The following is a 27,642-nucleotide window of genomic DNA, read 5'->3' as shown; positions in this document are numbered from 1 at the left end:
ACACAGACCACTCTGCAGTTCTTAAGCAGTGGCATTGCATGTAAAGACCAGGAAAGCAAGAGCTGTTGCTGATGATGATTCATCTGTAGAAATGTCTACATCAGTACAAGTGGAGACTGGAGATATGTTTAGATGCTACACTCAAGCTGGAGTGAACCTAAAGCAGCATATGACTAGCCAAACTTCTTGAAACTGGAGGTAAAGAAAGTTGTTGAAAATTTACTACTCTTTGTTTCAAACAAAATTTTAAGTAATTCTTGATTTTCATCAGGCTTCAGGCAGGAAAGCACAGCTCATGGTATTTAAATGAAGCTCCCACAACATTTCATGGCAACATGGTATTTTATGGCAGCAAGTGCAAAACACAGCAGCAGCACCACTGTAAACTTTAAAATGTTTCAAAGAATATCAAGCACCAACTGCTCTGCCAATATAGCTTAAGTACAGCGTAGAGAGCTAAAATTATGCAAGCAACCGTTTCTCATATGCATAGTCCCAATGATTTCAGACAAGGGTGATATCCACTATGAAGACTTGCAGAAGAAGATGCTCCAAAATTATAAAAATCTCTACTTTCCAGTGCAAAGAAAGTAGCAACACCCAGACCCATGTTTAGGTAGGTTTGTCTGTGCTCTTGCAATTCCCATTTCCTACCTACATGAACTGTGTTTCAAATCTGTAATTCACATAAAGTTAAAATTTTAGTGTTTTTCTTGCACTAAAAAGCCTATTGTGAATATTGAAGCCCCAGGACAACTCCCCCAGCCAGGTAATTTAAACTGCAGAAAAGATAGGCAGATACATTATTTTCAACAAGGTCCCAAGGTGGCTTTCAATTAAGAAAAACAATTGACTGATGTTTCTCTCTGTGCTGCCAGAAAGCTCTATTTAGTATTTCTAGAGATTTTTCTCCATTCTACCCAACATGTGGGCTCAGTGTCAAGCTGTGAGTTTGTAAATCTTTTTCAGCACTTACCAGAGCTCAACATGAATTATAGTATTGCCAAATCTGCTCCATGCAGGTTTTTTGCTTTTTTTTTTTTTTTACACTAGAAGAAAATGTATAATTTTATGGTCAAAAAGAAACATCTACATACTTGCAATGAAAATGAAGTCAGTCATGATTGAACCCCAGAAAAAAATTATTTCACCCTAATCCTGCTTCTTTACTGTCTTCAAACTTTGGAAACTTTTGAGCTGTTGAGATTTACATGGTGTGCATTGTTTCCCTCTGTATCTTATTCAACTATATCAGCTAAGATTTTACTAATTAAGACTTTATTAACTAAGTTTTTATGAACTTAATACATTTTTGAAAAATCCCTGCTACTTTTGTGGATGATTCACCTTTAATGTGTGTTAAGCTTAAGTAAAATATCTTTGTTGACGAACAGTTAGACCAGGGGATAAATCAGCCCTTTTGTTGAGGGTTAATAAACTTCGTGCGTGTGTGTGTGTGACTTAATACCATTATAATAATATTATATGGCAGGCAAAAATATAATGAAAATGATAATTTGCCAAAAAGATTTAAAAAACACTGAGGTGTTACCTATCAAAAGTTCTCCTTCTGTCTATGATACAGCACAGATTGCAATCGTGACAGTAAATCTGGTGCTATTGTTAATGCCATGGCACTTTGGTTTTTGGCTTGCTTCAGTCCAATCTGTGACATGCTTGTGAATATCTTTCTTCTGTTCTGTCTGTATGGCATATGGATTTCTGGGATACAACGTCAGACCTATCCACATAACAAGTGTTCAGAGCACCTTATCATTTTAAAAAGCCAATTACTCAAAAAGACAAATGTGAAATGTTTCACATTTAATGATGAGCAAATCTGCAAAACAAATGCAATTTTGCTTCATTTGAAAAAGTTTAGTTTAACTGTAAATATTGCAATGGAGTCCCTAGCAATACACACCATGGGTAGGGACAGGCTCATTTTATGCATATTGTACATCATCACTGTCACTTAAATCTGCAAGATTTTCCATACTAAGTTGTTTTAAATAAATAGGAAAAAAAAATGAGGTACAAAAGACTGAAATATATGCTTCTGAATAGACTGTAAAAATGTCACTGTTAACACTAAGCATTGGACACTTAAAAAAAAAATATTTTGAAAGTCTCACCCAAAAAACCGAAAACTGCATATGTCTGCAGAGGTAAAGGTCAGTAATGAAACAATTAACAGCAAAAATACCAATCCATTTTTTAGAAATATTTGTCAATATATAAAGAATGTTTTGTACTGCACATAAGTGCTCAATTAATCCTGGATTAGTGGCCGTATGTCATATTCCCAGACTAAAATTATGTCATCTGAAGAATTTAAATGCACACAGGTTCAAAGCAAGATTTTGTAAGGACTTCAGGATTGTAGGAATTACTACTTTCTGGTGCAGTAGTAATAGAGTTTATGATTGAATAAGATTCTTCAGATTATGCATAATATATGTTGTACTACCAAAGTCAAAATACAGTGCAGTGGAATATTTTTTTTCTAAATATAAGCTATAGGTATACGTTTATGCCTACATGTCTGCAAAATATATAGGCACACATATACTAGCCACTGCTATAGACAATTTAATGATTGTCAGTTATCTAAATTGTAATTGCTGAGCACCAAAGAAGAAAATAAAATGGTTATTGTTGATGTAGGAGAAGGCTAAGAGAATAATGATATTAGTACAACTACTTGACTGAGAAAGGCAAATGGATTTATGTAAAATATTTAAAATATATGGGAAACATATAAACAGATTTTAATATTGAAGATTTTTGTGACTAATTTGATTTTTAAAATCCTTTCACTAAACTGAGGAGATCGGTAACAAAATGCTATAGAATACGGGAAACTGAATGCAGCTGGCACTGGCAATTTTAGAAGAAACTAATCTTGATATGTATAAAATCATGTAGCAAGCAGAACACTTTTACCAGGCTGGGAATATTGAAACACAAAAAAGTTTACCTTTCAGCTATTGTGATTTAGCTCTACTGCACAAGAAAATAATATCAGAAATCAGTTGTTGCAAGGCAAATATTAAAAAAGTTTATTATGATATAGAGACATTGAGATACCTTTTCTAAACTGCCTATGAATGTATTGTATTTTATATTAAAGTTTTGTAATCCAGCTCAGTTACCTAATACAAACAGCTGAAAAATCAGTTCATAAATTATATTTAGAAAGACAGAAAATATGCTGAGCTATAATCTTAGATAAGATCCTTGTTTTAAGCACATTCCTTCTATATTTTTTTTTTCTTAATGTCTAAGCACATTCAATGTTGGGTTTGATATACTTACCTGTAGAATGCCAGTTATAATGAACTAATAACTAATGCATAAAAAGAGGGTATTTTACCCTAAATCCTGGAAACAGCTGTAATAATAACTGCTCAAATATATTTTTTTTTGCTATTGCTGCACAATAATAAGCATAAGTGTATATATAAACCTGTGAGAGAATGCAATTCAGCTCACAATTTTATTATGGCATTTAATTTCTACAATTTCGGGTCGTAAGGGTAAAATAAACATTCATAAAATGTAATAGACCAAATCATAAATTAAGCCATGAAATGTATTTAACTCCAAGTAATTTGCATCAGAGGTTGCTTTTTACCAGTGTCTTTAATGTTCAGGAGTAATGAAGACAGAGGAATATATGATTTTAAATTGTAGAACTTTAATAAATGCAGAGATTTTAATTGGCAGAGGCAGTGCAAACGTTTAGCCTGCTTTTATAGTATGTGTTTTTGTTTTTTTGCTTCTCCCTTGCACACCCACTCACCAACTTTAGCGTTGCGCTGCAGATTTGAATGAAGTGGAAAGCTCAATGGGTAATTGTCAAAATAATTTCGTTTCTCCCACTTTCACACAAGAACCATATAAAGCCAAGAGAGTCTCCCGCTTTTCACAAACACCCAGAAATCGGCAGCATTCCACCTGGAGCTACAGAAGAGTGCAACTGAATCCCCCAGCTTACATCTCCTTTTTTAGTTCCAGAAAAACACCTTGAAAGCAAGCACATTTCTCTCTAGTTTCAGGTTCTGATTTCAAAATTGCCCACCACCTACCTCATGAAAAAATCTGTTTATGCACGTTCTCTCACTCCTAGTATTACAGAAAAGAGATGTCAGTAATAATCAAGTGAGGGTGCTGAATTAAAATCTGAAATCGCTAACAAACCGATCTGTACAAAAGTGCCAGTGTTAGATTTCCAGACTGGGGGTTGTGTGACAGAACGAGGAGCTTAGAAGAAAACAGCTCTCCACTCCAGTACGTTCACCCCGCTAATCTCACATGTGCTTTGCCACAGATTTCTTGCCATTTTATTTTTAACCTCTGCTACCTTGTGGGAAGTGGGCTATTCTGAGGATGCTCACAGGCAATGCTCTGATTTTACAGATGAATGTAAAGCACTGTTAAATAAGAGCTTTAAGAAGGACTTGCTCAATTTACTTTGAGCTCAATCTGAAGTGGCTTAATCAATCACAGCTAGTACACATCTTCTTAAAAATTTTTCTAAAAGGGGGTGAGAAATAATAATCATCATGTAGGAAATCACTGAAACAGATGCTGGTTCCCATGATCCCATTTACACTTTTAATATCACTAATGAAAATCTATCTGGGCAATACCTGTGTCAGTGAGGTGTCAGGTGGTCATTTGGCAAGAGAGAATAGGAAGGAATCAGATCAGCATTTTGAAAATAGCTCACTTCTTTTCCTTTTTTTTGTGTGTGTGCGTGTGTGTAGAGGGCTTGTTTTCTGTGTTTTTCTGTTTTTTGTTTTTTTTTGTGAAGGGATAATTTTTTTTTTTGCACCTGTTATTCTAAAATTTCTTTCAGTTACATTTCAAAACACTACAGTTGGGATCTCCTTGCCAACCTGAGATGGCATAAGCCTGGGTAACAGAACAAAATGTGAGAAGGTCCTTCTGTCTTTAACGCCTGTTCACCAATGAATCAGCCTCCAATTAATCTGTTTCTTCAGTAGGAGTTTAATAAAAGTCAAGCACACACATGTTCAGCCTTGTTTAGTATTAAAGCTGTGTTAACATTATCTGCCTAGCCAGGTCAAAAATCTTATATAATTAAATGCCAGAAACCATTTCAGAATGTTAAGGGCTTTAAAATTTTCTGTAAGTAATTGATTATGCAAGGCAGGGTAGTTTAAATTTAAAAAAGGATAGTGTTGAGTGTGATGTCACTTTTGATTACATATTTCAGAAAAGTTTGCTTCATGGCCAAACTACCCATAAAAACTAACTTATTAGATTTGCTATTTTGCATTTTTGTGAACCAGGGGAAAAAAAAAAAAAAAAGGTCAGCAACCTAGACTTCCTTTCCACATCATGTCCCACGAACTGAGTGGATCATGCACATCCCAAATTTCTACGCTGTCAGTCAAGCTATCTGCTATACTTGCAAAGTAGGTTTTGCCCTACTGAGCTGTGCCTCTAACTTGGCTAACTTGGTTATTTTAATACTAGGTGTTATGTTATATTATTCCCTGGGGGAATTGAGGTGGGAATGAAACCTATCAGGCCACACAAATAATTAATAAAACAGGCTTGAGTCAGAACAATACCTATGATTCTGTGTAGGCAACCATCAGGCTTTGTTTGGAAATATGTGAGGAAAGTCTGATCTCCAAACAAATACTAGTTCTCTACATTAATTTAAAGTTCAGCTTTTCACCACTCCAATATGGCTATGATTTCTGATTAACAAAAAATTTTGTGAGAGAAATTAAAACATGAAAAATAAATATTAATCACAAAAACATTGTTATGAAAGGATGGATCACATCTACAACTGCTTATAAAATCAACTGTTCATATACCAGATAATAACACTGAAGACACCACTTGCAAAGAAATTTAAGAGCAATTTAGTTCCTGCTGCCACCAAATGTTCAGCAGAAGATGTGGTTTCAAGCACCGTGTTGCATCCTCAGTCCCCTCCCAGAAGAAAGAGGTTCTTGTAGCTTTCCCTTTGTCCATCTCCCTTTGAAAGTTCCCTTTTTATTCCCTTCCCAGGGCTGAAAACCAGATGTGCTGCAGACCTCTCCAAACACAACTCTTCATCCTCCCCAAGACCAATTAAACAGTGGCACATTCTAATGACATAACATAATGCATAACATATACAACAATGAATAAAAACATGGAGCCCCAGCATCCAGGTTTCTCAGCCTGTGCCAATAACAACATTCAAAGAAGGAATTAGAACAGAATAAAAATCCAAGGAAAGTCTTAGATCAAGATACCATCATTCTCAGGTGTCAGAACAAAGAGGAAGAAGAAAAGTTGAGAACGTAGGGTTAAGCAGATTACCTCATAGCACTAAAATTGAGCATCTTCACAAGTTTTAAAGCATAGTAAAAGTACAAAAAAAAAAAAAAAGTAGAAAAAAGAATCTGAAGGACACGAGAGAAGGGGAAACCAAAAAAGAAGGTATTAAAAATAAAGCTACAGGAAACTCGGGACGCTTATAGCAAAGGAGGACAGCCAGCTTTGGATAAACAAAGACAATTTTCAAAGTGGCACAGTAAAAATAGGTCAGGACTACATATAAGTAGAAAATTAGTAAGATGGGAATTATTTAACAAGCCAGTATACTGTACTCTATATGATGCCATGATCATTAATCTTGTGAATGTGTACTATTGTTAGTAGAAGCAAAGCAATGTGCAAAAAGCCAAATCAATATGGCAAGAACAGACCAGCATGTGAGCAGAAAAAAAAGACAATCAAAACCAACAGTGCTTTTAGTATAGTTATCCTATAAAATAAAACAGATCAATATACAGGTAAAGGAACAAGCAGTATAGTCATAGCAGATCAAAATAAAGGCAGGTATCAATTTAACAGAAATATATATATATATTTCAGATCATCCTGCCAAGAGGGTTGTACTGGCTGAATAATGTACAGAAAAATAGCACTGCACCAATAAAACAAACAATAACATTAAAAGATCAGACAAGAACAAAAATAAAGGGAAGCAGCCCTACAATCCCTTTTGGTCTGGCAAGCTCGCATTCAGTGACTTTAAAAAATACAAGTTTCTGTTACTTTTTATTAAAAACATGATTAGACTAATAATTTTCAGTTCCCATGACATGGACATCTGGTAGCCGTGGCTAATAGAAAAAAGGCAGATGTCAGAGAACTTTAATTATAACCTCAAATGACACTTAATATTCTGTTATTTGGTTTGTACTAACAGAAAATGAAGTACGGCAGTTTTGAGATGTGAGCAAATGAGACTACCAGACATGCTGGTTTTATGCTAAGCTTTATTCATAAGTACACCAAAAACCAGTTTTTCTGTACTTATAATGGCCACTGATAAAACCTTTTCTTTGAAGTTTCCAGATTAAAAGCACATTGTATTTTTTTCTATTCCTAAATTTTTCTGTACTAATTTAATTGCATGCAGTAAACCATTTTCCAGGTTGTTTCTTTTTTGAAGTAATTAAATTTTAAATGAAAAGTTTGTAAGTAAACCAGTTGTTTTTCAATAGAAAACCATTGAGATATAAAATAACCATTATAACAAAAATACATTAATTGGATATTGTGTCTGGTATCTGTTTGACACAAGGACATCTGGAGATCTGGGCAGTGCGTTTGCTGTGGTGGTATGTGAACTTTACTTTAGGATTAGAACAAAAATGGCAGCCTCATAAATGTCTACACCATCCTTCAGAGAATAACAGGCAACCTCCCAAACTAGAGTAATGAAAAGCTGTGGTTACAAAGCACATTTTGAGGAGAGGGAAAGAAACTGTCTCTTTTGGACTGTAACTCTGAGAAAGCACATTTTTTTCTTATTCAAGGCTGTGTTAAAAAATCTAGCTAACTTTTTGCACAGCAATACAATTGTGAGTATAACTATTACCCACCTGCATGGGGGAAATGGGGGTGGAGGTGTAAGGCTGTGTCATGATGTCACGTGGTGGCATGGCCAAGTCATACGGGAAATCCGGGGCTGTCACCACCTCTTAGGGACCTGCATGTCTCACCCCTTCAGTGCCTCCTCTGATTAAATTGTAACAAATTCCTATCACAGATGCTATCAGTGTGATGTAATTCCTTAATTCTGTGGACCCCAGATGCTGGAGGGGTGAGCAGTTCCTCTGCAGAGCCGCAATGCTCAATGTGGTCCCCATCAGCACATGGCGACAGAGGGGTGAGCTCTGAATTAAATGAGTTGACCCATCCGCAGACAGTGGCAGTGCAAGATATAAATAAAGCACGTGATGCCTCGCAGGCCTGAGCTCTGACAGCAGATCTTTGCACCGACTCTTCCAGGGTCTCAGTTAGCAGCCACTGCTGCCTAAATTATCTCCTGACAAGACCCCATCACCAGCATGAAAAAGATATATATGTTAAGGATCGCATCTACACTGAGGAAAGCTGTGGCATGGCATAACAGCATAAACGTTTCTCTGCAATTGTACCTCACCCAAGTATCAGACGGGTATGAACCAACAAAGGTAACATATTTCACTACAGTTAATTATCCCATTTTATCCCAAGAAACTAGGTTTTAGGCTGTAATCTCTGAGGAAATCTGCTGTTCTAGCCTTCAATCCTCCCCTCAGCCTGGTGATTATCAACTACATTTTTGTACAGGAGGGAATTAGTGCCACATACTGCCTAAGCAGCTTTGAAGTCAAAAAAGGCCCAGACCTGTAATAACTTTTGTGCCACGTTATTGATTGAGGGGGGAAGGAGGGTGACTGCAGCTGCTGGCATTTCCGCAGGGTTTCCATGCCTTCCTTCCCTCCTGTCCCTCTGCAGCCAGTCCAGCCCTGCTGTGAACCCTGCCATTATCTCCATTATCTTTTGGTAGGGGACTCCAGATACCTGACAATTCAGGCTGCACCTTGGACTAGAGGTAAGAAGCTGGAATTACAATGTAGCCTGATTTCCCCATCTAGCAATAATCAATGCAGATTTAGAATTTGATAATAAGGAGCCTTTTCAGAAAATAATCATGTTTGTGCACACAAAACAGAGGTAATTTTTTTTCCTGAGACTGCATGAACAACTATTCCAGCAGCATTTATATTTAATTTGATTATTAAACACTGCAATTCCAGTTTTAGAGACATATACGCACATGCATGTGCATACACACGTGTTAGCACAATGCATGTCAGAAAACCTAGACAAGTTTTTTGTTGGGAGGGGTAAAGTGAACTGAGAGAAGGGGGACTTGGGGAGGAAGAAAGAAAGAAGAGGGGGAAAACAGAAACTAAAAGAAGAAAGGAAAAGAAAGGGGGGGGGGCTTAGAAAAAATCCTATCTGGAGGAGCCATGCATTTATTCAAAAGCATTTCAATCTGTGTGCACATCTTCATCACTTCAGTGATAATTAAATCTGGGAATCACAGGTGATGTCCTCGCACAGTCTCTTTGCCGGGCTCCCACCGGGCCAATGAAGCAGGGCTCCCTGTGAGGCCTGTTAGCACAGATCAGGTGGTAATGTGGAGGGACAGATGAGCTTTAGCTGACAGATGGCAGGATGACCTGGAAAACCTGCCCCCTTTTCTGGGATCAGGCAGCAGCTGACAGGTATTATTTCATAAAATAACGTCTAAAAGGAACCGCCAGGGTCTTCGCATTAATCTGTGGCTGCAACCAGCCATGTAACGTTTATGTCAGAACAAATCTGTCTCTATGCAGGAGAAGGAAAGTGGTTTTTGATGAAGTTGTTCATAAATTTTAATATAATATGCCTGATGGTGTCAGATATAGTCTCATATCTCTTTTATATTTAAAAGCTCTAGTGAAACATAGAAATATTCAATCTCCAACAAGCTACTTTTAAATAACTAAAAAGTTAACCAAGGATACCTTACTGCTTTTCCTCATTTTCAGTAAAGAATTTGCATGTGTAATCTCCATGTTTTTAAATGAAAATCTCTCAATTGCATGAAATCTTCTTTGCGATTGGTACTAAACAAAGGCACCACTAAAGCTTCAGCAAAGTTGGTTTATAAAAACAAATGAAAAACTGATGCAGGGAAATAAAGAAGCAACCTTACATGAAGCTGCTTTTAGCAGAGACTCAATTAAAACACCTTAAAACTCAGTAATTTTTTTTTTTTTAAACTTGAGCTATGCCTGCTTTGAGTGAAGCATTGCATTAAAATCTCCTCTCCAGACTCCTGACATTTGAAAGTTTAGGCACAGATGAATATTTGGGGAATTGAAACACCTGGATCGGGTGTGGGCTTGCCAGCCCTCTGAGTCTTTTTGCAAACTGGAGAGAAAGAAAGGTCGTGCTTCCCACCTCTTTCCTTCCTTGATTCAGCACCAGCTAGATCAGCTACACGCTGATAAATTCAAGACTCAGTAATCAGCATTAATATGCAAGCAAGTATCAATCCAAAACCTGCTAATGAAAATTATTACACTGTTATATTCATCTGAATCTTATATGAGCTACTGAGGGGCATATACCAGCAATATGCATGTCTCACTGTCTTTGCCGTGCCACCTTAAAGACCCCTTGTTCACTTTTTTCTCTTTTGTCATCTTTTAGTTGTACAGAATCACCTGCTTAAATATCTCTAAGGGTACTAGTAAAAAAGAAAAACAACATACATAACAGATGCATGAGTGAACCTCGGGATGAATGTATTATGGATACAGAGCCATCATCACACACCTCATAATCACTTTTTCACCTGCCCATCTGGTGCAGACCTGTGGCTTGTTAGTAATACACTCAGACACAGTAAAACGTGTTTATCTAAAAAGAACAATTAAACAGAAACTCAAACGGTGCAGTTAGCATGATTTACAAAGAAAATTTTGATGGAGAAAAACAGACACAGCATGTTGATTTTTGGAAAGATATGCACCATACTTCCATGTTTGAAAAAGGGAAAAACGACAAGTCTTTAACTGAAGTCAAACTGCAATGTCCTTTTTTTAGAGAAAGGTCCTAAAGTGGGAAGCTTAAGCATAACAACTTCAATTTATTCACCAAGCAAGCCTAGAAAAGATTAAGGCAATACAAGCTTCACCTTCAGAGCATTATAAACAGGTCTATATTCTGACTCAGAGAAACCAACTTCAGCCCCAAGAGCTTTATTCACCACTTTAAACTCTCTATTAAGAGTGTGGTAATGATTTCACCATATTGACACTTTTCCAATGGAAACCAGCTGTTGTTTCATTGCAATCAGAAGATTAAGACTTCTAATCACCTGCAAAAACAACTTAAAATCTAATAATTTTAAGAATTCTAAGAGAAAGAAAGGTAGGAAATATTATCACAGTATTGCTGATTCCCTTTTGTTTCTCTTGGTAGTTTTCCAATGTGAATTGCCTTCCGGCAGCTAAATCTACTGAATTTCTTGGACTCCTGGTTACTATGGATGTCTGAACACTAAAATTCTCATTTACCTTTCAGGCACTGGAAATATGGCAATACATGGTCTATCAGAAGATGCCTGTTTTCCTCGAGATACACAGTGAATTAAAGCCATAATTTTCATTGTTATGGATGACAGTTAGTTATCTGGCTCTACTTCAGCTAAAGAAGAGAAGCTTATTTCCCTACACTATTCATCTTGGTGTACCTGACCTAAAACCAGAAAACAAACTGAGTAATCACAGAATCTGTGATAGCGCTTGTGTAACAGTCCTTGAGCTTACTTAACTGCATGTCATGGTTTAAGTGCTGCTGGTAACTCAGAATCCCACAGCCACATGTATTATCATTGAGATGTTATCAACATTGTTCTCAGACTAAAGTCGAAAAGGCAGCACTGCACCAGCTACTAAGAAGAAGAAAAATAACTGTTACAGCTGATCCCAGGACAGTGCATCAGGCACAAATATTGCTCTTGTGCATGAAAAAATTCAGAAGATTGTCCTTCCTTTCACTTTATTTATGAAATAAATATCAGCTGCACAGGAAAAAAATTACCTGGAGAGCTGTTTATTACCACTTTGTTTATAAGTGTCAGATAGTTTTCTGAGGCTTGTATTAATATGAAACTTTATGGGGAAAAAAATACTTGCATTAAGTTACAATCTTTCATATGATAAAGAAAAATTAAATTTGAATGCAATTAATTTCACCTTGCTTAGCTTTAAAGATTCTTCACATGTCAACACACAGATGTTGCACCCCCTACATACTGATAGCTCAGTGTTTCTACAGATATTTTTTAATCGCCTCCTCACTGATAGGGTGAATTGCAACATGTGTGTTTTAAGGAAACTATTTTAATGCTAAAATATGAACTGCCCTGTGAACAAGATTTAGTTTAACATAAAACGAACAAGTACACAGAAAATAGAATGCCCATGTTGCACTGTCAAGATAAATGCAGGGTCTCCAAATTCCATCAATTAATTTTTTTCTCACAGAATTTTTGTTATTATTAATAGAGATACTCAGTGAAAAACTCTGCATATATGTAAGACACAGATATAGAAATGAAAATCAATATTTGCATAAAGACCTTTATACTCCCCAAGCCAAAACTGTTTTTTTTTTTTTATTAGCTGAGCAAGCCTGCTGTACTAGTTGGCTCTGGCTGTCAAAATTAAAAGAACGATAGGGTGTTTCTCAGCTACTGATTTTTGAACACGCCCCAGATTATGAGTATTATATGATACCCAGAAGGTATCATATAAACACACAGTTGATTTTATCTCAAAACAAAAATAATACCAGAGTTCAGACTCATGATTTCTACAGTGGAAAACTCAATGGAAATCCATTCTTCAGTGGCATGGGAATCATTGACACAAATCCTACTTAGATATGGATAATATGTAGCAATCAGACATTCCAAACCCTTGCTTGAAAAGTGTGTTGCAGAAAGTTTATATATCCTTTTTCAAAACTCCAAAGACATTTTGATTACTGATAAGTAACACTTGATTGCTTTTATATAAAAAAATCACTAGACTGTTTGATGTTTGATGCTTAAATTCAGAACCTAAATCCCACTCTATAATCCACTCTAGCTCTTTCCAGTATATACCTACATCATACAAAGAATTCATGCTCCTTGTATTCAGTGGTGCATATTTCCCCATCTGCACATTTTATTCAGCTAAAAGATGTTATGACTTGATCCACCGAACTTTTCTGGAGTACAGAGGACAATAATTCCCACCATCAATCTTTTGTTACTTTTCTTAATCCCTTCACCAGATTTTACTCAGTAAGTATGCAATTTACGCTCTAAGTAGAAAAAGGAGAGATGTGATCCTTTCCAGTGACAACTGTATTTCTTAAGGAATTTCAAGCAAAACTTGATTTTGTCTAAAAGAATACATACAAAGTGTGTTAAATGATTAACAAGCAGTAAAAGATGATTGATGGTTTGCAGAAATGAAACCAGCTGCATCTGGCAGTGGCCAAGACATAGTTAACCTGAAAAAATGTTAAATTTCTTTTAATTACAAAGTATTGATCAAAAAATTGAATCTTTATAGTTTAAACTATCATTTAATTGTATAAACTAATAACTGACCTCCTTTCTCTCCCTCTCCCACAGTATTTTAAGACAAAATTGAGGAAACTCCTAGCCAAATAACAGGGGAAGTTTAGATCGGATATAAGGAGGAAATTCTTTCCTGTTAGGGTGGTGAGGCACTGGAATAGGTTGTCCAGGGAGGTTATGAATGCTCCATCCCTGGCAGTGTTCAAGGCCAGGTTGGACGAGGCCTTGGGTAATATGGTTTAGAGCGAGGTGTCCCTGCCCATGGCAGGGGGGTTGGAACTGGATGATCTTCAGGTCCTTTCCAACCATAACTATTCTATGATTCTATGATTCTATTGTGAGGGTGTAGAAGATAACATACATTAACCAAAGACATATTTTCCTTTTATATCAGAAAACACCTATCTCAAATCTTGCAGAAATTAACAGAAATTTACCTAAATGTTACTCAGAAGAGAACACTGGAAGTGGTCTTGTCCAATCGTCAAGTTCAAGTTGAAGTACTGCCAATGCTAGATCAGGTCACTTGTGGTTTTGTCTAGTCAAGTCATGAAAACCAAGGGCAGATATTCTCCAACCACTTGAGGTCCCTATTCTGGTGTTGTACTCTTACTAAAATATTTCCTTGATGTCCTCTGAGCCTCTCAAGATGCAATCTGTGGCAACTGCTCAACCTACCACTACTGAAAAGGACATTGAACTGTCTTCACAAATGCCCTTGGTCTGCTCTTCATAAGGTTGGTCAAGCACTTTTTCTTTCACTTTTCTCTTTTGGGGCTTGTGCCCTAAGCGTCTGGTTGCTTCTTTTGAACCTTCTCCAATTTCTTTATGCCCCACTTGACTGGGGAGCCCAACCTGGGCAACACACACTTGGGTTGGCTTCACCACCTTGTGTAGGGGGGATAATAACCTCCCATTCTCTTCCGCATCTAGCTCAATATGTGGTGTGCTGGTTTCTCAGCATGAGCACATCATGAGCTCATATTTAACTCTATTATCTGGGATTCCCAGGTCATTTTCAATACACGTGCTCCTCCTCCAGTTAAATTATGGTGATTGTTTCCTGCACCTGTATGCTTACGATCTTCCATTGCTGCAGCACGGTACTGAACCTTATTAGATCACAACAGTGCTACTGTGGCCATTCATGGTCACAGGGTTTCTAGATCTGTAGTGATACAGGGCTACAGTATTCTGTTTCTTAGACAGATGAAATATATTTCTGGAAGAACAAGGTTTGTTTCCTTAAATTTTACTTTCCATATGCTCAGGATAGTTATTTAGTTTGCCTCTGGTACTGAGATGGCCAACAATGCAGTGCTATTTCATCTAATGAAAAAAGAGAAGTACAAGGTATGAAAACCTTATTCTAAAAATGAACGAAGCAGATGGGGTGTGCAATTGTAACTTAGTCCATTTGCATGCGTTTGTTGGTTGTTTTTTTTTTTGTTGTTTCCTTTTAATTTTTTTTTCCAGTTCTAGTAGATTTATCTACGTCAAAAGGTCTGCTTACAGCAGAAAGGAAAACCAATTCTTCCAGCTTTAGCGCAGGAAAGTGCATAGCTGTTAAGGAAAAGGAGAAATTATGCACATAACATCCTCACCTCCTACATTTGGCAGCTCCCTCTGCTTGGAAGCTGTCACCCAAGGCATCCAGCCCAGGGTGTTTTAGTCCTCAGTATACTCCTTGCACAGTCTCCCACTTCCTGGAGATGAACCAACACTTTGTGTTTGACTTCCCCCACCAGATCCAGTGTGCATTATACTATTGATTTCCTCATCAGCCTAGCTGGCAATATCAGAGACAGCTTATTCAAGTTGAAACCTCCTGAGACCTGTATTATCACTGTATTTAAACCATAAAGTGAGCAGTAAGAAGATAAAGAAAAAAGAAAGCATACGAGGGCTCAGCAGAACAGGTTAAAGAGATGTCTCCTGACTACAGACTCTGTACACAAGAGAGAAAAGGACTGTTTTTCTCAGCATCCCTTAACTGATGCATGATGGCCTGCAGGAAAAAACAACAGGTGATGCCATATTCTGGACAATTTTATATAAGCACATGGGAAAACTGGAAAAACTGAAGAATCAAGCCAATATGTTTTCTCAAATTTCAACATAAACACCTTTTTGCTTAATATTTAACTTCATATTTGACTTTGCATTCACAGGATTATAAATTCAGTATGTAAATAATGAAAACAATGTTCAATAGGAAAGGTTTGTGATGTGTTTGGGTCCTTGACCCATATTTTAGGTAGTTAAAAATCTCTTTACCCCACTGACAGCTTCAGAAAAAATCTCCAAAAAATCTCTTTTATAGATTGTCAGTGCACGTCTCACCCTAACCAATGACTCTATGGTCAGTGTACAGAAGGGTTCAAGATGCATACGGTTTGGCCTTTAACCAGTAACTGGTGTTAACTATTTACAAATCCTGGTGACAGTAGACAACAGAGAAGAAAGTTTCTTACACCTATCTCACACTGCATTTTCTGTGGTTTTTTGTGTGTAGAGAAATATGAAAAAAGCTATCCATGCCTATCCATTACTTTTTTGAGCTTTCCCACATGAGTACTCAGTTTAATATTTTCAAGTACCAATAGCCTTTTCTCTCTGCAGTTCCCTCCAAGCATTAGACTGAATCACAAAAAATATTTTTCAATGATTGATTGTAGTAAAATGGCTGTTGAAGAACATGTGTAAGAAGAGTAAAGAGCATCACACCACCCTCTCAAGGCCCTTGGAGGGTGCCTTGAGCACTGTAAATTAAAAAGAGGGGGAAAAATAACCCTGCACAACTATTACTATAGTCATTTCTTCCAAGCAGTGCTGAATATCTATATCTTCCTTTCTTTTCTTCTAATTTTGAATTTTCAAACTTTTTTTTTTTTTAAGATCCTTGACAGTTAATGGGCTTACTATGGGGAAGATTATTTTAAAGGACAGGGAGGACGTGAGACTACTTTATTTTGGTTAAATCTGGATCTCTTGATTTCCTTTTGCAAGCACAGAACAAACTGACAAAGCAGAAAACTAAACGCAAACAAAAAAGACAGCAGCCAGCTCCCCTCTGGGTCCTGTGGGATTTTCCAAATTGCTGAAAGCTGTCACCATAGCCTGACATATCAAGTGTGAGGCACATGCGGTTGTTAGTTGTTAAATTTAGTGCCACTAAGGGCTACTCCTAAAAAAACCCAAACAAAACCAACCTACCAGTCTCTAAAGCAGTCAGCACCTAAAGCAAATATTAGTGATTTCCTCTGTGAAGAAAAAGTGAAGTACTAAGATGTTTTCTATCTTAAGTACAAAACAAAGGACTTGTCATGAAAATCAAAATATTTGAAAGATTTACAAACTAGTATCTATGTCCAGCAGAAACCACAGGGCATTTGTGAAGGGTACTTGAGTGCTAGCTCATTGCATAATACTTGCTCCTTCTGCCTCTTGCTTCATCTGATAATGTGCATTAAAATTTGTCTATAACATGCTGCATGTTTTCTGAACATTAATTTTACATTCAGCAATATCTATCACGACTGAGGATGTGGTTTGCATTGCTGGTGTCACACCAGTAGAGATGAGAGAGAAAATAATCCACACAATATTATCTCTATTACTACAAGGAGGTAGAATGTTCCATCTCAGGATCTTTGGCTCACACACTGAAAATGTTACACATATTTATTCCTACGAGTCCAAGAATCCAAATATTTGAGGAAAAGCTCTAAACAAGCAGAGAGAGGTGTTGAGAGTTTTACTGAAACTGAAATCCTCTCTAGGTGCTTGCATGGGAGCAGAAGGAAGAGCAAACACAATAAACCTGATACGGTGGGATGTGCTGAGGACTGCGTGTGAGAAGGGTGGGAACAATCCCTGTCCAGGGTCAGTGTCTGTAAATCAAAGTGTAAATACACAACGCATATGTCCCCGCCACCAGGACCTAGCCAAGTAATGCCAGCTGCACAATGGAGGCACTCAGGAAGTCTAGGATTCCTCAAGCATCTGCTGGTGCCATTAAGAACGAGAAGTAAATCCATACTGGCATTACTTGAGATTTATATTTCCCCATTAACCCAAACAACAACTGCCAAGTTTTTTTTTGCTCGTTTGCCACACAAGTAACCACTGAGTGGCATAGGAATGGGAGCCAGACAAGAAACTAACTATATGCAGAAAAATCAGGATTAGGCCAAATTAATAGAAACCAGTAAGTGACAAAGACAAAGGAATATAGATGGGAGGAAGGCTGAAGAAAATGTATTCAGACTTCCCTTAAACTGCTGCTATAATAAGAGGGCATGTTATTTTTTTCTATAATATCTGAGTTTGTGTCCACTTTTAGCAGAAAACATCTGCCTATCTTACTAGCATATTTGTCATTCTGTTGAAAACTACATTAAAGTTAGGTAGCCAGCACCACTTATGACTGATGAACAAGAGCTCTATTCACATAATGCCAGGTAAATAAAGCATGAGGGTATCATCCCTCTACACAGAGCACTGCAGGTATCTTTTCTCTGTGTTTTCCTGATCTCCTCATAAGCTCCTTCTGTCCATGAAATGCTCAGAAGAGCATGGTGGGCATGATACCTTTATTTCCTCCATTACAGAAATTAGATTACAAATGCCTCTACATGGAGTGATAAAGAGAATGATGAAGAGGGACTCAAGTCACTTGGTTTTGATATAATGATGTCCAAAAAAAAAAAGAGGATAAAAGAAAAGTTAATTCTTTAAACACAAAAAACATTTGTTTTAGTACTAATAGTCCTTCTGCTATATGATCATGCTAAATTCAAAGCATAGAAGGGTTCCTGTGTCTGTCGTGTGTTCATCTACACATGCTACATATGGATCTCCCAGCAACTGTGTCTTACAATTTAAGCAACACCTGAGTGTCATATCTCTGTGATGCTTATTTCTAGGTCACGCTGGTTTCTTTATGCAACGTGAACTAGGGTTTCATAATCACTTTTGCAGCTCAAGTCTGTAAACAAATATCTGTCTTTTGGGTTACTGGTCTTCACTCCTCCTTTCCTCTTGGCATGGCACTGTCTGTTCTTTTGGGGTTTTTCTAATGAGGAATGAAAGGACTTTGAAACTTTTTAACATATTTAAGAGCTTACACCTCCCCGTTTCATGGTGCATGAAATGTTTTTCTGGGAATACTGATACAGACACCTATTATTTTTACTAAAGAAACCCACCCCAAACGAACAAAAAAACCACAAAACACAAAAAAACCCTCCATTTCAGGTTGCGTGAAAGATACAAGCAGTGTAAGATAGGAATCATTAATGGAGATACCTGACAAGAATAACCACAAAATATTTTTTGATAAACATAACATTCACTGAACAGATACCAAATTACTTTTTTTAAATATAGAAGAAAATTCCCTTGATTAAAATCAATACAACATGATATTTGTGGACGCTTATTCATTGTGCCTTTCTAACTTGTTCTTTATAAAATCTAAGTAAATTGATTAGTTCTGGATTTCAAGTTATGCAAAGTTTCTTACCACATTTGCAGCCTGCGTAAGCCAAAGCCTCTGTATGTACTCTACTTTCAAGCTATACCTAAGTACAGACATTACTGCTTCTGATACTCATTTTCTTCTTCCATAGCAGAGTAGGAGAAGAAAAGGTTCTAAAATCATAGTACTGTCATAGTAAGAATTGGTTGCTTCCACTTTTTCCTTCTTGTCTGGAGGACACTGGTTAGAGATGATCACCTACAAGCATCATGAAGTCTGTATGTTTAACGTTTTAGAGAAACCCTTGGACAAGAGCACAATCAACAAAGTTGCTGCTCAGACTTTTTTTGATCTGTTATTGTCTGACCTGATCTAGGTCTCCTGGGCAAAGATCAAGCATCAGATACAACTTTTGCCATTATATGAACATGACAGAAAGGGTACTGTACTACATCTTGCCATACAGCAAAGCAGAACCTGTGACATAACCAGACTACAGCGACTAACTTTTGGCAGTAGGAATCATGAGGAAACACTGGTCACAGTTTTCTGTCTTTCAGCATTATTCAGAACTAATGATTTGGCCCCTGGATTTTTTAAGTCAACTTGCCAAAACTAAACTATTCCCTATTTCTATTCGTAATGTACTACATAACTCCTCTATGTTTCAGCACAATGTCACTGTATTAATTTGGATATAAAATAAAGAACATGCAGTAAAAATACAGCATTTTCACTTTATCTTAAGACTTTTCCCAAAACATCTAGGAGCAGAAATTAGATGAAACACTGAGCTTCAATAGCAACAAGTTGATGCTGGTGAATTAACTAAAGTAGTCTTATGATGCCAGTGATTATATTAACCCACTTGACTGCAAACGGGGTTCTTCCTTTCTTGAATGAGATGAAGATACGACTGGATATTCATCTATTGCTGGTTTAGCAAGTAAAAGTAACTGTAGAGAAAAACTGGCCTTTGGAAAGCTCTGTTTAAGACTGAGATTAATTGTCTCAGACATTCGCCTTGCATCAGATTTCTAATAAGGATTGCATCATCATACTCCAATTGTGCCCTTATCAAACAGGATGTGTGTTTTTAGCCAAGAAGCTAAAAGTTAGAGAAACTTAGATGGAATTTCATGTTCCATTTCTACATGTGAGATTCTTGGTTGGATAAGCTAGAGGATTCCATTCCAAATTTCTGAGATCTAGAGAAAAGTACTTTAAACTTATATACAAATTACAAATGAAAATCAATAGCCTATGTGAAACCTTGACTCAAGGAACAGACATTTCCACAAAGCTGCTAAAAAGTAGATATCAAGAAGATGGATCAAGCAAATTAAAATGACATGTTACCGTAATTCAGTATTACCAGGAAACATTAGAGAACTTATCTTAGAAATAAATTGTTTAAATGACAATAATAGTACTTTCAATTATAGTTATATCAGTATTGTTTCTGAACAACCTTATTAATAGACAAATTTCACACAAATGAAGAGTTTGTTCAATGCTAATAGCAAGACTTTTGATGCTTATGTCCTTGTTGCTGCAAAGCTCCAAGTATTCAAAACTTATTTCTTGCTTAATAAAATGGGATTGTCTAATTTAGTTAAAAGACTCAGAGAAGGAAATTAAAAGGTGGTCATTTTAAAGGCCTATCTTATAAGGCTGATGATGTAATTGAGAAAGGAATGGAAAGGATATTATCTGGGTATGAAAGAGACTAGTTCTTCATGTATATTCTTCCCCTTAGGGCTCTGATTAAAGAAAAAGTCTACTAACCTTGAAATAAACTTATTATTTGCCATAAAAAGATAATAAAAAGAATGTTTTTTAAATTAATTATAGGCTATAGATCTTAAAGGATCTAAACATTTAATCATAAATACAATTTTAGCCAATGGTAATGCCAAATAAATGAAATAACACATCTTCTATTGAATCACTGAATAGCTGCTGGATTGAGACAATCACAAAGTGATTGATCATTGTGGCCAAAATGTAGGATAGAATATGTTTCTACACTCCTAAAGCAGAAGCATTAAGGCAGCTCCTGTAAGGAACAGGTACATAACAAATATGAACCTCCACCCTCAGAATATAGAGCTACCCAACCAACAATGGACCTCTGATCATACTTACTGAAATTATTTTATCTACATATGTGTTTCATTCGTAATGAATGAAAATAATATAGTAATGAGTAATTCAATAATATAATTATTTACACTCAGAAGCCATACAGGAAATTTAAAAATATTTTAAATTCTTAGTTTCAGTGAAGAAGAATACTATGGGAAAATAGTCAAAGTAAATGTGCTAATATACATATGGTGGGGTTTTTTAACTTCTGGCTCACCTGACTGACTTAACTGAAGTATGTATTTTTATATCACACTGTGATAATCAGAATCTAAAGAAACAGGATCATAGCTACTACCCACATCAATTAATTAATTATTTTTTCCTCATTATCTCTCCTGTACATAACCCTGGTTTTGACTTATAATTTTTAAAGAATGCTACTTTTCACTGGCCAAGTAAAATTTAGGTTTTAGTAATAAAACTAGTTAAAAACACATTTCTAACTTAAAAACTGAGAATTTTTTCCTTAGTATTGTAACACAGAAAAATGTTCACAATAAAGAACATTTAAAATGTATAATGCATATTTGCTTACAGAGCTATTTTTCCTATAATTTTTCTTAGTATCCAGGAAGAAGAAATAACCTAAATGATGAAACACGGTATATTCTTTTCCAAAACTGTAAGCATATTATTGCAAGCATTACTTAAATTAAGACTATACTGAATTTATGTAATCCAGACCTAACATATATACAAAAAATCATCATTCACTCTCGCTGCATCCACAGGTGCCAGATGCTGAGCAGGTTACCCACTAGAGAACACACTAATTTAGAGACTACTTTGAATCCCACTGGATAGTGTAAACTGCAAGGAGTGCTGCAGTAACAAAGAAGATAGGTTATATGTGTGGAGGGTGGCATTAAGCAGGACAACCTGCTAAATTGCTCCAGCATATAGCCAGTAACACAACAGTCATTTCAGCATGCAAATCAATAAGATAACAGGGGCACCTGTACATTATCATTATTTTCTGGTTTATGTTCTATTATTCTGATTTTACAAAAGGAACAACACATGCACCTAGCCTAAACCTTGCTACGTTTGGGTTTTATTCACCTTTCACTCTTCATTGACCTCTGCTTCCCTATGGTTGAACCACACAAAAAATTTTACTAACAAATGCCTACAGTATCTTCCAACTAGCTTGGTTATACCAATAATTTTGCTGAAAAATAAAATAATAAAATCAATAGGTTAGAAATGGAGACACTAAGGAAAGTTGGTCAGATGTTGAGAAGAGATTCATAATATGCCATACTATTTCTGTATCCATGCATGCTGATTGGTTTGTGTAATCCATAGTCTGTGATAATCCTTCAAATGCTTTAAATTATTCTATATGTAGATTAAATTGTATGTATCACATAATTTACTCCTTTTGTACACATGCTAAACTGTAAAACATTTAATAACATATATGGGAAGTAAGCCAACTCTGACTGGCATAGAAACCATGGAGACTGGTGAATAATATATAAAACTACTTCTTCTCTGTAAGAAGCATGTGTCCTGGCTTATTGAGTCCTGTGCTTATATATTAATTTTAGGAATTTACTTTGTCAATCAAATTTAAAAATCCTTCCTAAACTTTCCCCTAGCTTTTTAGAAAAAGACCCCAATAAGATAAAACCTTCCAAGTCTGGAATGAAACCTCTTCTTACATCTCCTTGGGGGGAATCAAAGGCTGACAGTCTGAATGTGCAGCATGCAAGAATCACAATATGGAAATCCTGCCAAAGTGTTTAAAAACATAAAAATAACAGATAAATAAATAAATGAAGTCTGTGTCTAATGCAATAACTTGGCACCAAGTCAATTTTAACCTTTCAACTTTTTTAATTTATGCAACAAGGGATTCTGTAAGTATGACAGAGAAATTATTTTTATTCAAGGAGAGAAGAAATGGAAGAATTTCGGTTTCAGGTAGATATTTTCTAATAATCACTGTTTATTAAAGGCACTGTGAGATCAGAAACCTTTAATGACTACTGGTGAATACAAGGTTAGAATGAAAAAGAAATGAACAACTTAACTCTGTTTTGAAGCTAAAGTGAAATACTGGCAAACAGAGGTACTGAAAATTTTCGTAATAATTCCTGGTTTCCTGAACACAAAAGACTAACAGGGAAATAAAGGCCATTAAGCCCATGTTCCTAAAAAGATGGAGAAGACAACAAATCATAACAAATATATTAACCTTCCCTGCTGTTGTTTTGTTGTTGTTTTTTTTTTTTCCTGGAAACTTTTTAAATATTTGCAGTATTTTTTTTTTTTTTAACCAAGAAAAAAGAAAGAAGATATGGAAGAGCAGTGGCTAAACCCAAACTCAGATGTCTGCCGGTGGAACACTTTGCTACTATGTGTTTATGAAAATGTTGTGCAGGATAAAGCAGCAATGGGAACCTGCAAAACATCACAGCAATACTACAAGATTCTGGGGGCTCCAAAGAGACATTTAGAGGAGCACAGGTAATTTAAAAAAAAATATTTGTATTTTTGACTAGAAAAATCTCTAACACAGATACTGCCATATTAACATAACATAAGCAGCCTAACACGTCTCTGTTAGGGCATTTTTCACTTCAAAGTTACTTTTCCTAATTTACTCATGTTTTTTCAAATAACTGCAAACTCCTAAGGAACCCTGGGACCCCTGTCATTCAGAAAGTCTCTTGTACCAGGGCCATGCTGCAGAGGAGAGGTCTAACAGACTGGTACAGGGGGGATGTGCATACCCAGCATCCCCATCACTGTCCATTGCCAAGTGACAGTGAATATCTGCAAAAGAGAGCTTTGGAAAAAAAGAAGAAACACATTCCCTATGGTTTTCTGAGTCAAAGAAAACAACAGACACAATTTTCTTTTAGCTATCTTACAAGTGAAGGAGGAATTAGTATTTGAATTTCATTTCTGAGAAAAAATAGGGCATATTAAGAAAGATACAAAATCTGGAAACGCTAAGTAGAGCACCCCATTTGTCTAAAATAAGCAGAATTAGTGATATAAAATAAATTCACTCCTGGCATTGGAAATTTTAAAAGACTGAGCCAAAGAAAATGAAAGAAAAGGAAACAAATAGCAAATTCAAAATCTTCCAAATGTAAATCAACATCTCAACAAGAGCATGTGTGCTGCCCATCCAGGAGCAAATAGAGCAGTAGTTAAAAAGGCCAATTAGTCTGAACAAGCATGTGTGGAATGATCAAGGGAGGTGTATGAGGTATGTAATATCAGATACAGAGGGGAATGGAAAGATTACAAGATGAAGTTGAGAGTGTAAAAAAATGATAAGAAAAGCAAAGGTGGAGAATAAAACAAAGATTGCACAAGATGATAAAGATAAATAAAATGACATTTTACAAGAATATATAGTCCAAGAGGTCAGCGAGGAAGACAGAAGGTTCTCTAAGAGATGGCATGGGTAATTTACTGACAGCAGAGGTAGAAACTGATAAAAATAAAAAAATAAAAAAAAAAAGAAAAAGAATTCTTTGCCTCACTGTTCACAAAGCAAGCTGGGGCAATACAGCAGAAAGAGGCACACTGCACATTTCCCAGGGGATGAAAAAGACACACTGAAGGAAATTAAATCACTGTAGAATAGGTGATTGCCTATAGTTTAACAATGCTCTGGACAGGCAGGGCTCTGAAGGATGCTGTTTGTAATGAGAAAATCTTTATTACAATATACTTAAAAGCCTGATTTGAAAGCAACAATCACATCAAAACATGGCCAAATTTTGGCCCCATACTTGTGAGCAGTTCCCTGTGGATGAAGGGGAACTACCTGAATGCACAAGGGCAGAGATAAATTAATGATAGGAAGCCATTTAAATGTACTAACCTACTGCCTTTGAAATCAAATCAGGTACTAGCAAAATTAGCTATGATAGATATCAGAAAAGTCCCAACAACAGACAAGCAAATTTATCATCAACAACCTAAGTGAATCTGAAGTCCAAATCACACCCTTCTTACTCTTGCAAATAATCTTATTAATTTAAATTTAATTATTCACAGCAATAAGGCAAGTAAGGAATAAAATTTTCTTTTCTTCATCACATTTAATAACCTAATTTAATTCTTCCCTCATGCATTAAAAAAAAAAAAAAATCTTAAGAAGGACACACACACAGAAGGCTTGGTTGTGGGCCCGAAGCTCTGCAGCTCCTCACCAGGGCCAGAGCCGGCAGCTCTGGCCCTGGAAAAAGGACAACTTGCAAAATTCTGAAGTCTAAAGTATTTCATTTTGTAAATCAGTTAAGGAGCTAAGTGAAATAATGCCATTGTTTATTGCATCACTAACAAACCTAAGTGCTTAAAGGCAAGGAAATTAATATTAAGGACATTCATAAATCTCACAGAAAACACATATTATACCAATTTACAGCAGCTGAGAATCTGGACCTTTACTCTTATTCCATATAAAATATATGCATGTTGTCTTATTGAACAGAATAGTCTTAATTCTGACCTAAAAATAAACCTTATCCTGTATCAGTGCAATTTCATATGCACAAATCTTTCAGAAGGAATTTCAATTAAGTTAACATTATGTATTCACCCATTACTGGCACACAGTGATTGGTCTCTGACAGAAGAGAATGGACATATACACTTTTAATGTACTGCAAATGAGCAATGCTATATATTTCTCTATTATTCTTCACAAATAAATAACGTTTTTAAATGTAGGTGATTTTAACTGTCACTTGGTTAATCCATTAACTGTTGTTTCCAAATAGCAATATCCTTTAGAATAACACAGTTTTCTGGACAAAGAAACAAATACATTGAAAATCCCAAGTGACCAATGGTCAGAGTTAAGGGTATGGTGTTTACATAAATTAAGCATGTTTTATGCTTGATCAGAATATAAGTTTAACTGTGTTCCGACAAAAATGGATTATGTAATTATCTATTCCTTTTTAAAATTACTTCACATCTTTAAATGTTATGATAGATAAGTTTCATAGAACTCATACATGATTTATGAGTTATATTCTATTTTATTAATAAAATGCTTTGCAAGAGCTTAATCTCTTAAAATTTAATACGATGATGCGTATGCTTTAAATTAAGTCCATGGTTAAATACTTTGTTACACCCTGGTGCAAAGGCTCATCTAGTAGGACCACGTTCACATTAATGTTTAGGGTAAAAATAAATTAAATGCTATATACCACATACACACACACACACACACACACATATACACAAAGTAAGGTTTGTGTACGCTCACTATATTTCTGTAAATCTTTTGTATATGACATTCCCTTTTCCGTGATATTTACATTAAACAGATGGCATACCCTTTACTGAAATTGACCACAATTTGGCTGTTTACTAAATATTTTTGAAATTATAGATTTTTGAGGATCACTGTCTTGATTTAGAATAGATTAAATATTTAGAAAGGCAAGTCATGCTGTGATTATTATAAGCAACTGTTATTTTCTCTGTGCATGAACATCATCCTTATCATTACATATTAGATATCTTTCAATATATAATAATACAGTTAATATTAATTCAGTATGAAAATTAAATAATTAATTAATTTAATCATCATCACACTGTTAGCTAAAATTCCATACAATTGTTTATTTTAAATAAATCCAGTTTAATTCAGGGCTTTGCTCAGAAAAAATATTTTTCTCTCCCAGCCCTGACTATATGCATCCTTTAAAAAAAATTCAACAGCATCGTACAATTAAAAAAAAAAAAAAAAAGAAAAGCAAATTCAGTTTAAATAAGTCTCTTTTTACTAACTAGTATATTAAATGTGGCTTTTAATTATTGGTTTTAGTTATTTTTGAAGATTTTTGTATTTAGATGGCACACACATTTTCAATCATGTCTTAATTACTTTTAAAAATGCTGCACTGGCTTAGGGACAAGACAGATAACTTGTTAAGCATTTGAAATTTCTGAGCTGTTTTCTCAGTTCTGGCAGTCAATACCCAAGTCCAGATTGTAACCTCCTTTCTGCCTCCAAAGCCTGCCTTGGCTGCGTGTCCAGTGAGGGATTATGGATTTAGCAAGGAAGGTAAGTGTGACTACAAGCATTGGCTCACCATCTGCTCCCCAGCAGAGTTTGGGCCAACCTGCATAGCCTGCAGCAAGACCAGGGCACTGTTCTCAAGCCAGCCCTTTCCAACCTGGCTCAAGAAACACATCACATTCAGTCAGATGATTAGGTCTAAGTAGTCCATATGTAACAGAATATTTTTCCTAAATACCAAAATGAAAACAAAATGAATGCCATTTTTTTAATTCTCCTTACTCAATACATCAAGTTTTACACAAATAAATACTCTCTTAAGGTTTATGCAAATTACAGAAAAATAAAACTATGCATTATTTAGCAGTTCTCCTATTTCAAGATCTAACAGACTTTATTCACAGCATGTTTTTCCCTAGTTTATGTTGGCCTTCTTTTCTGATTCTAGTTTTTAATTCATCTTTTTAAATTATTCCTTTTTAAATCATTATC

At 35.9% G+C, this 27,642-nt stretch overlaps 1 protein-coding gene across 8 annotated transcripts in view; it reads right to left on the bottom strand.

Annotated features, from left to right (window-relative positions):
- Window positions 1-27,642, bottom strand: part of LOC133212676 (rho GTPase-activating protein 15-like) — a 185,076-nt gene that overhangs the window by 15,762 nt on the left and 141,672 nt on the right. Inside the window, exon 7 of one of the 8 annotated variants that reach the window (XM_061354363.1) lies at window positions 22,691-22,876. The exons of the other annotated variants lie outside the window; for them this stretch is intronic. Coding sequence (XP_061210347.1) covers window positions 22,706-22,876 — 171 coding nt within the window. The 3' untranslated portion in view covers window positions 22,691-22,705. Of the gene's footprint in view, window positions 1-22,690; window positions 22,877-27,642 lie in introns of those variants that run through there. 8 annotated transcript variants of the gene reach the window in all.

Source organism: Neopsephotus bourkii, unplaced genomic scaffold (assembly GCF_033783945.1).
Source record: "Neopsephotus bourkii isolate Nb327-2 ecotype Australia unplaced genomic scaffold, CSIRO-AGI_Nbou_v1 NB_730, whole genome shotgun sequence".
NCBI classification, from domain to species: Eukaryota; Metazoa; Chordata; class Aves; order Psittaciformes; family Psittacidae; genus Neopsephotus; species Neopsephotus bourkii.
Note: the sequence above shows the minus strand (reverse complement) of the source record. Positions and strands in the feature narration are given on the sequence as shown.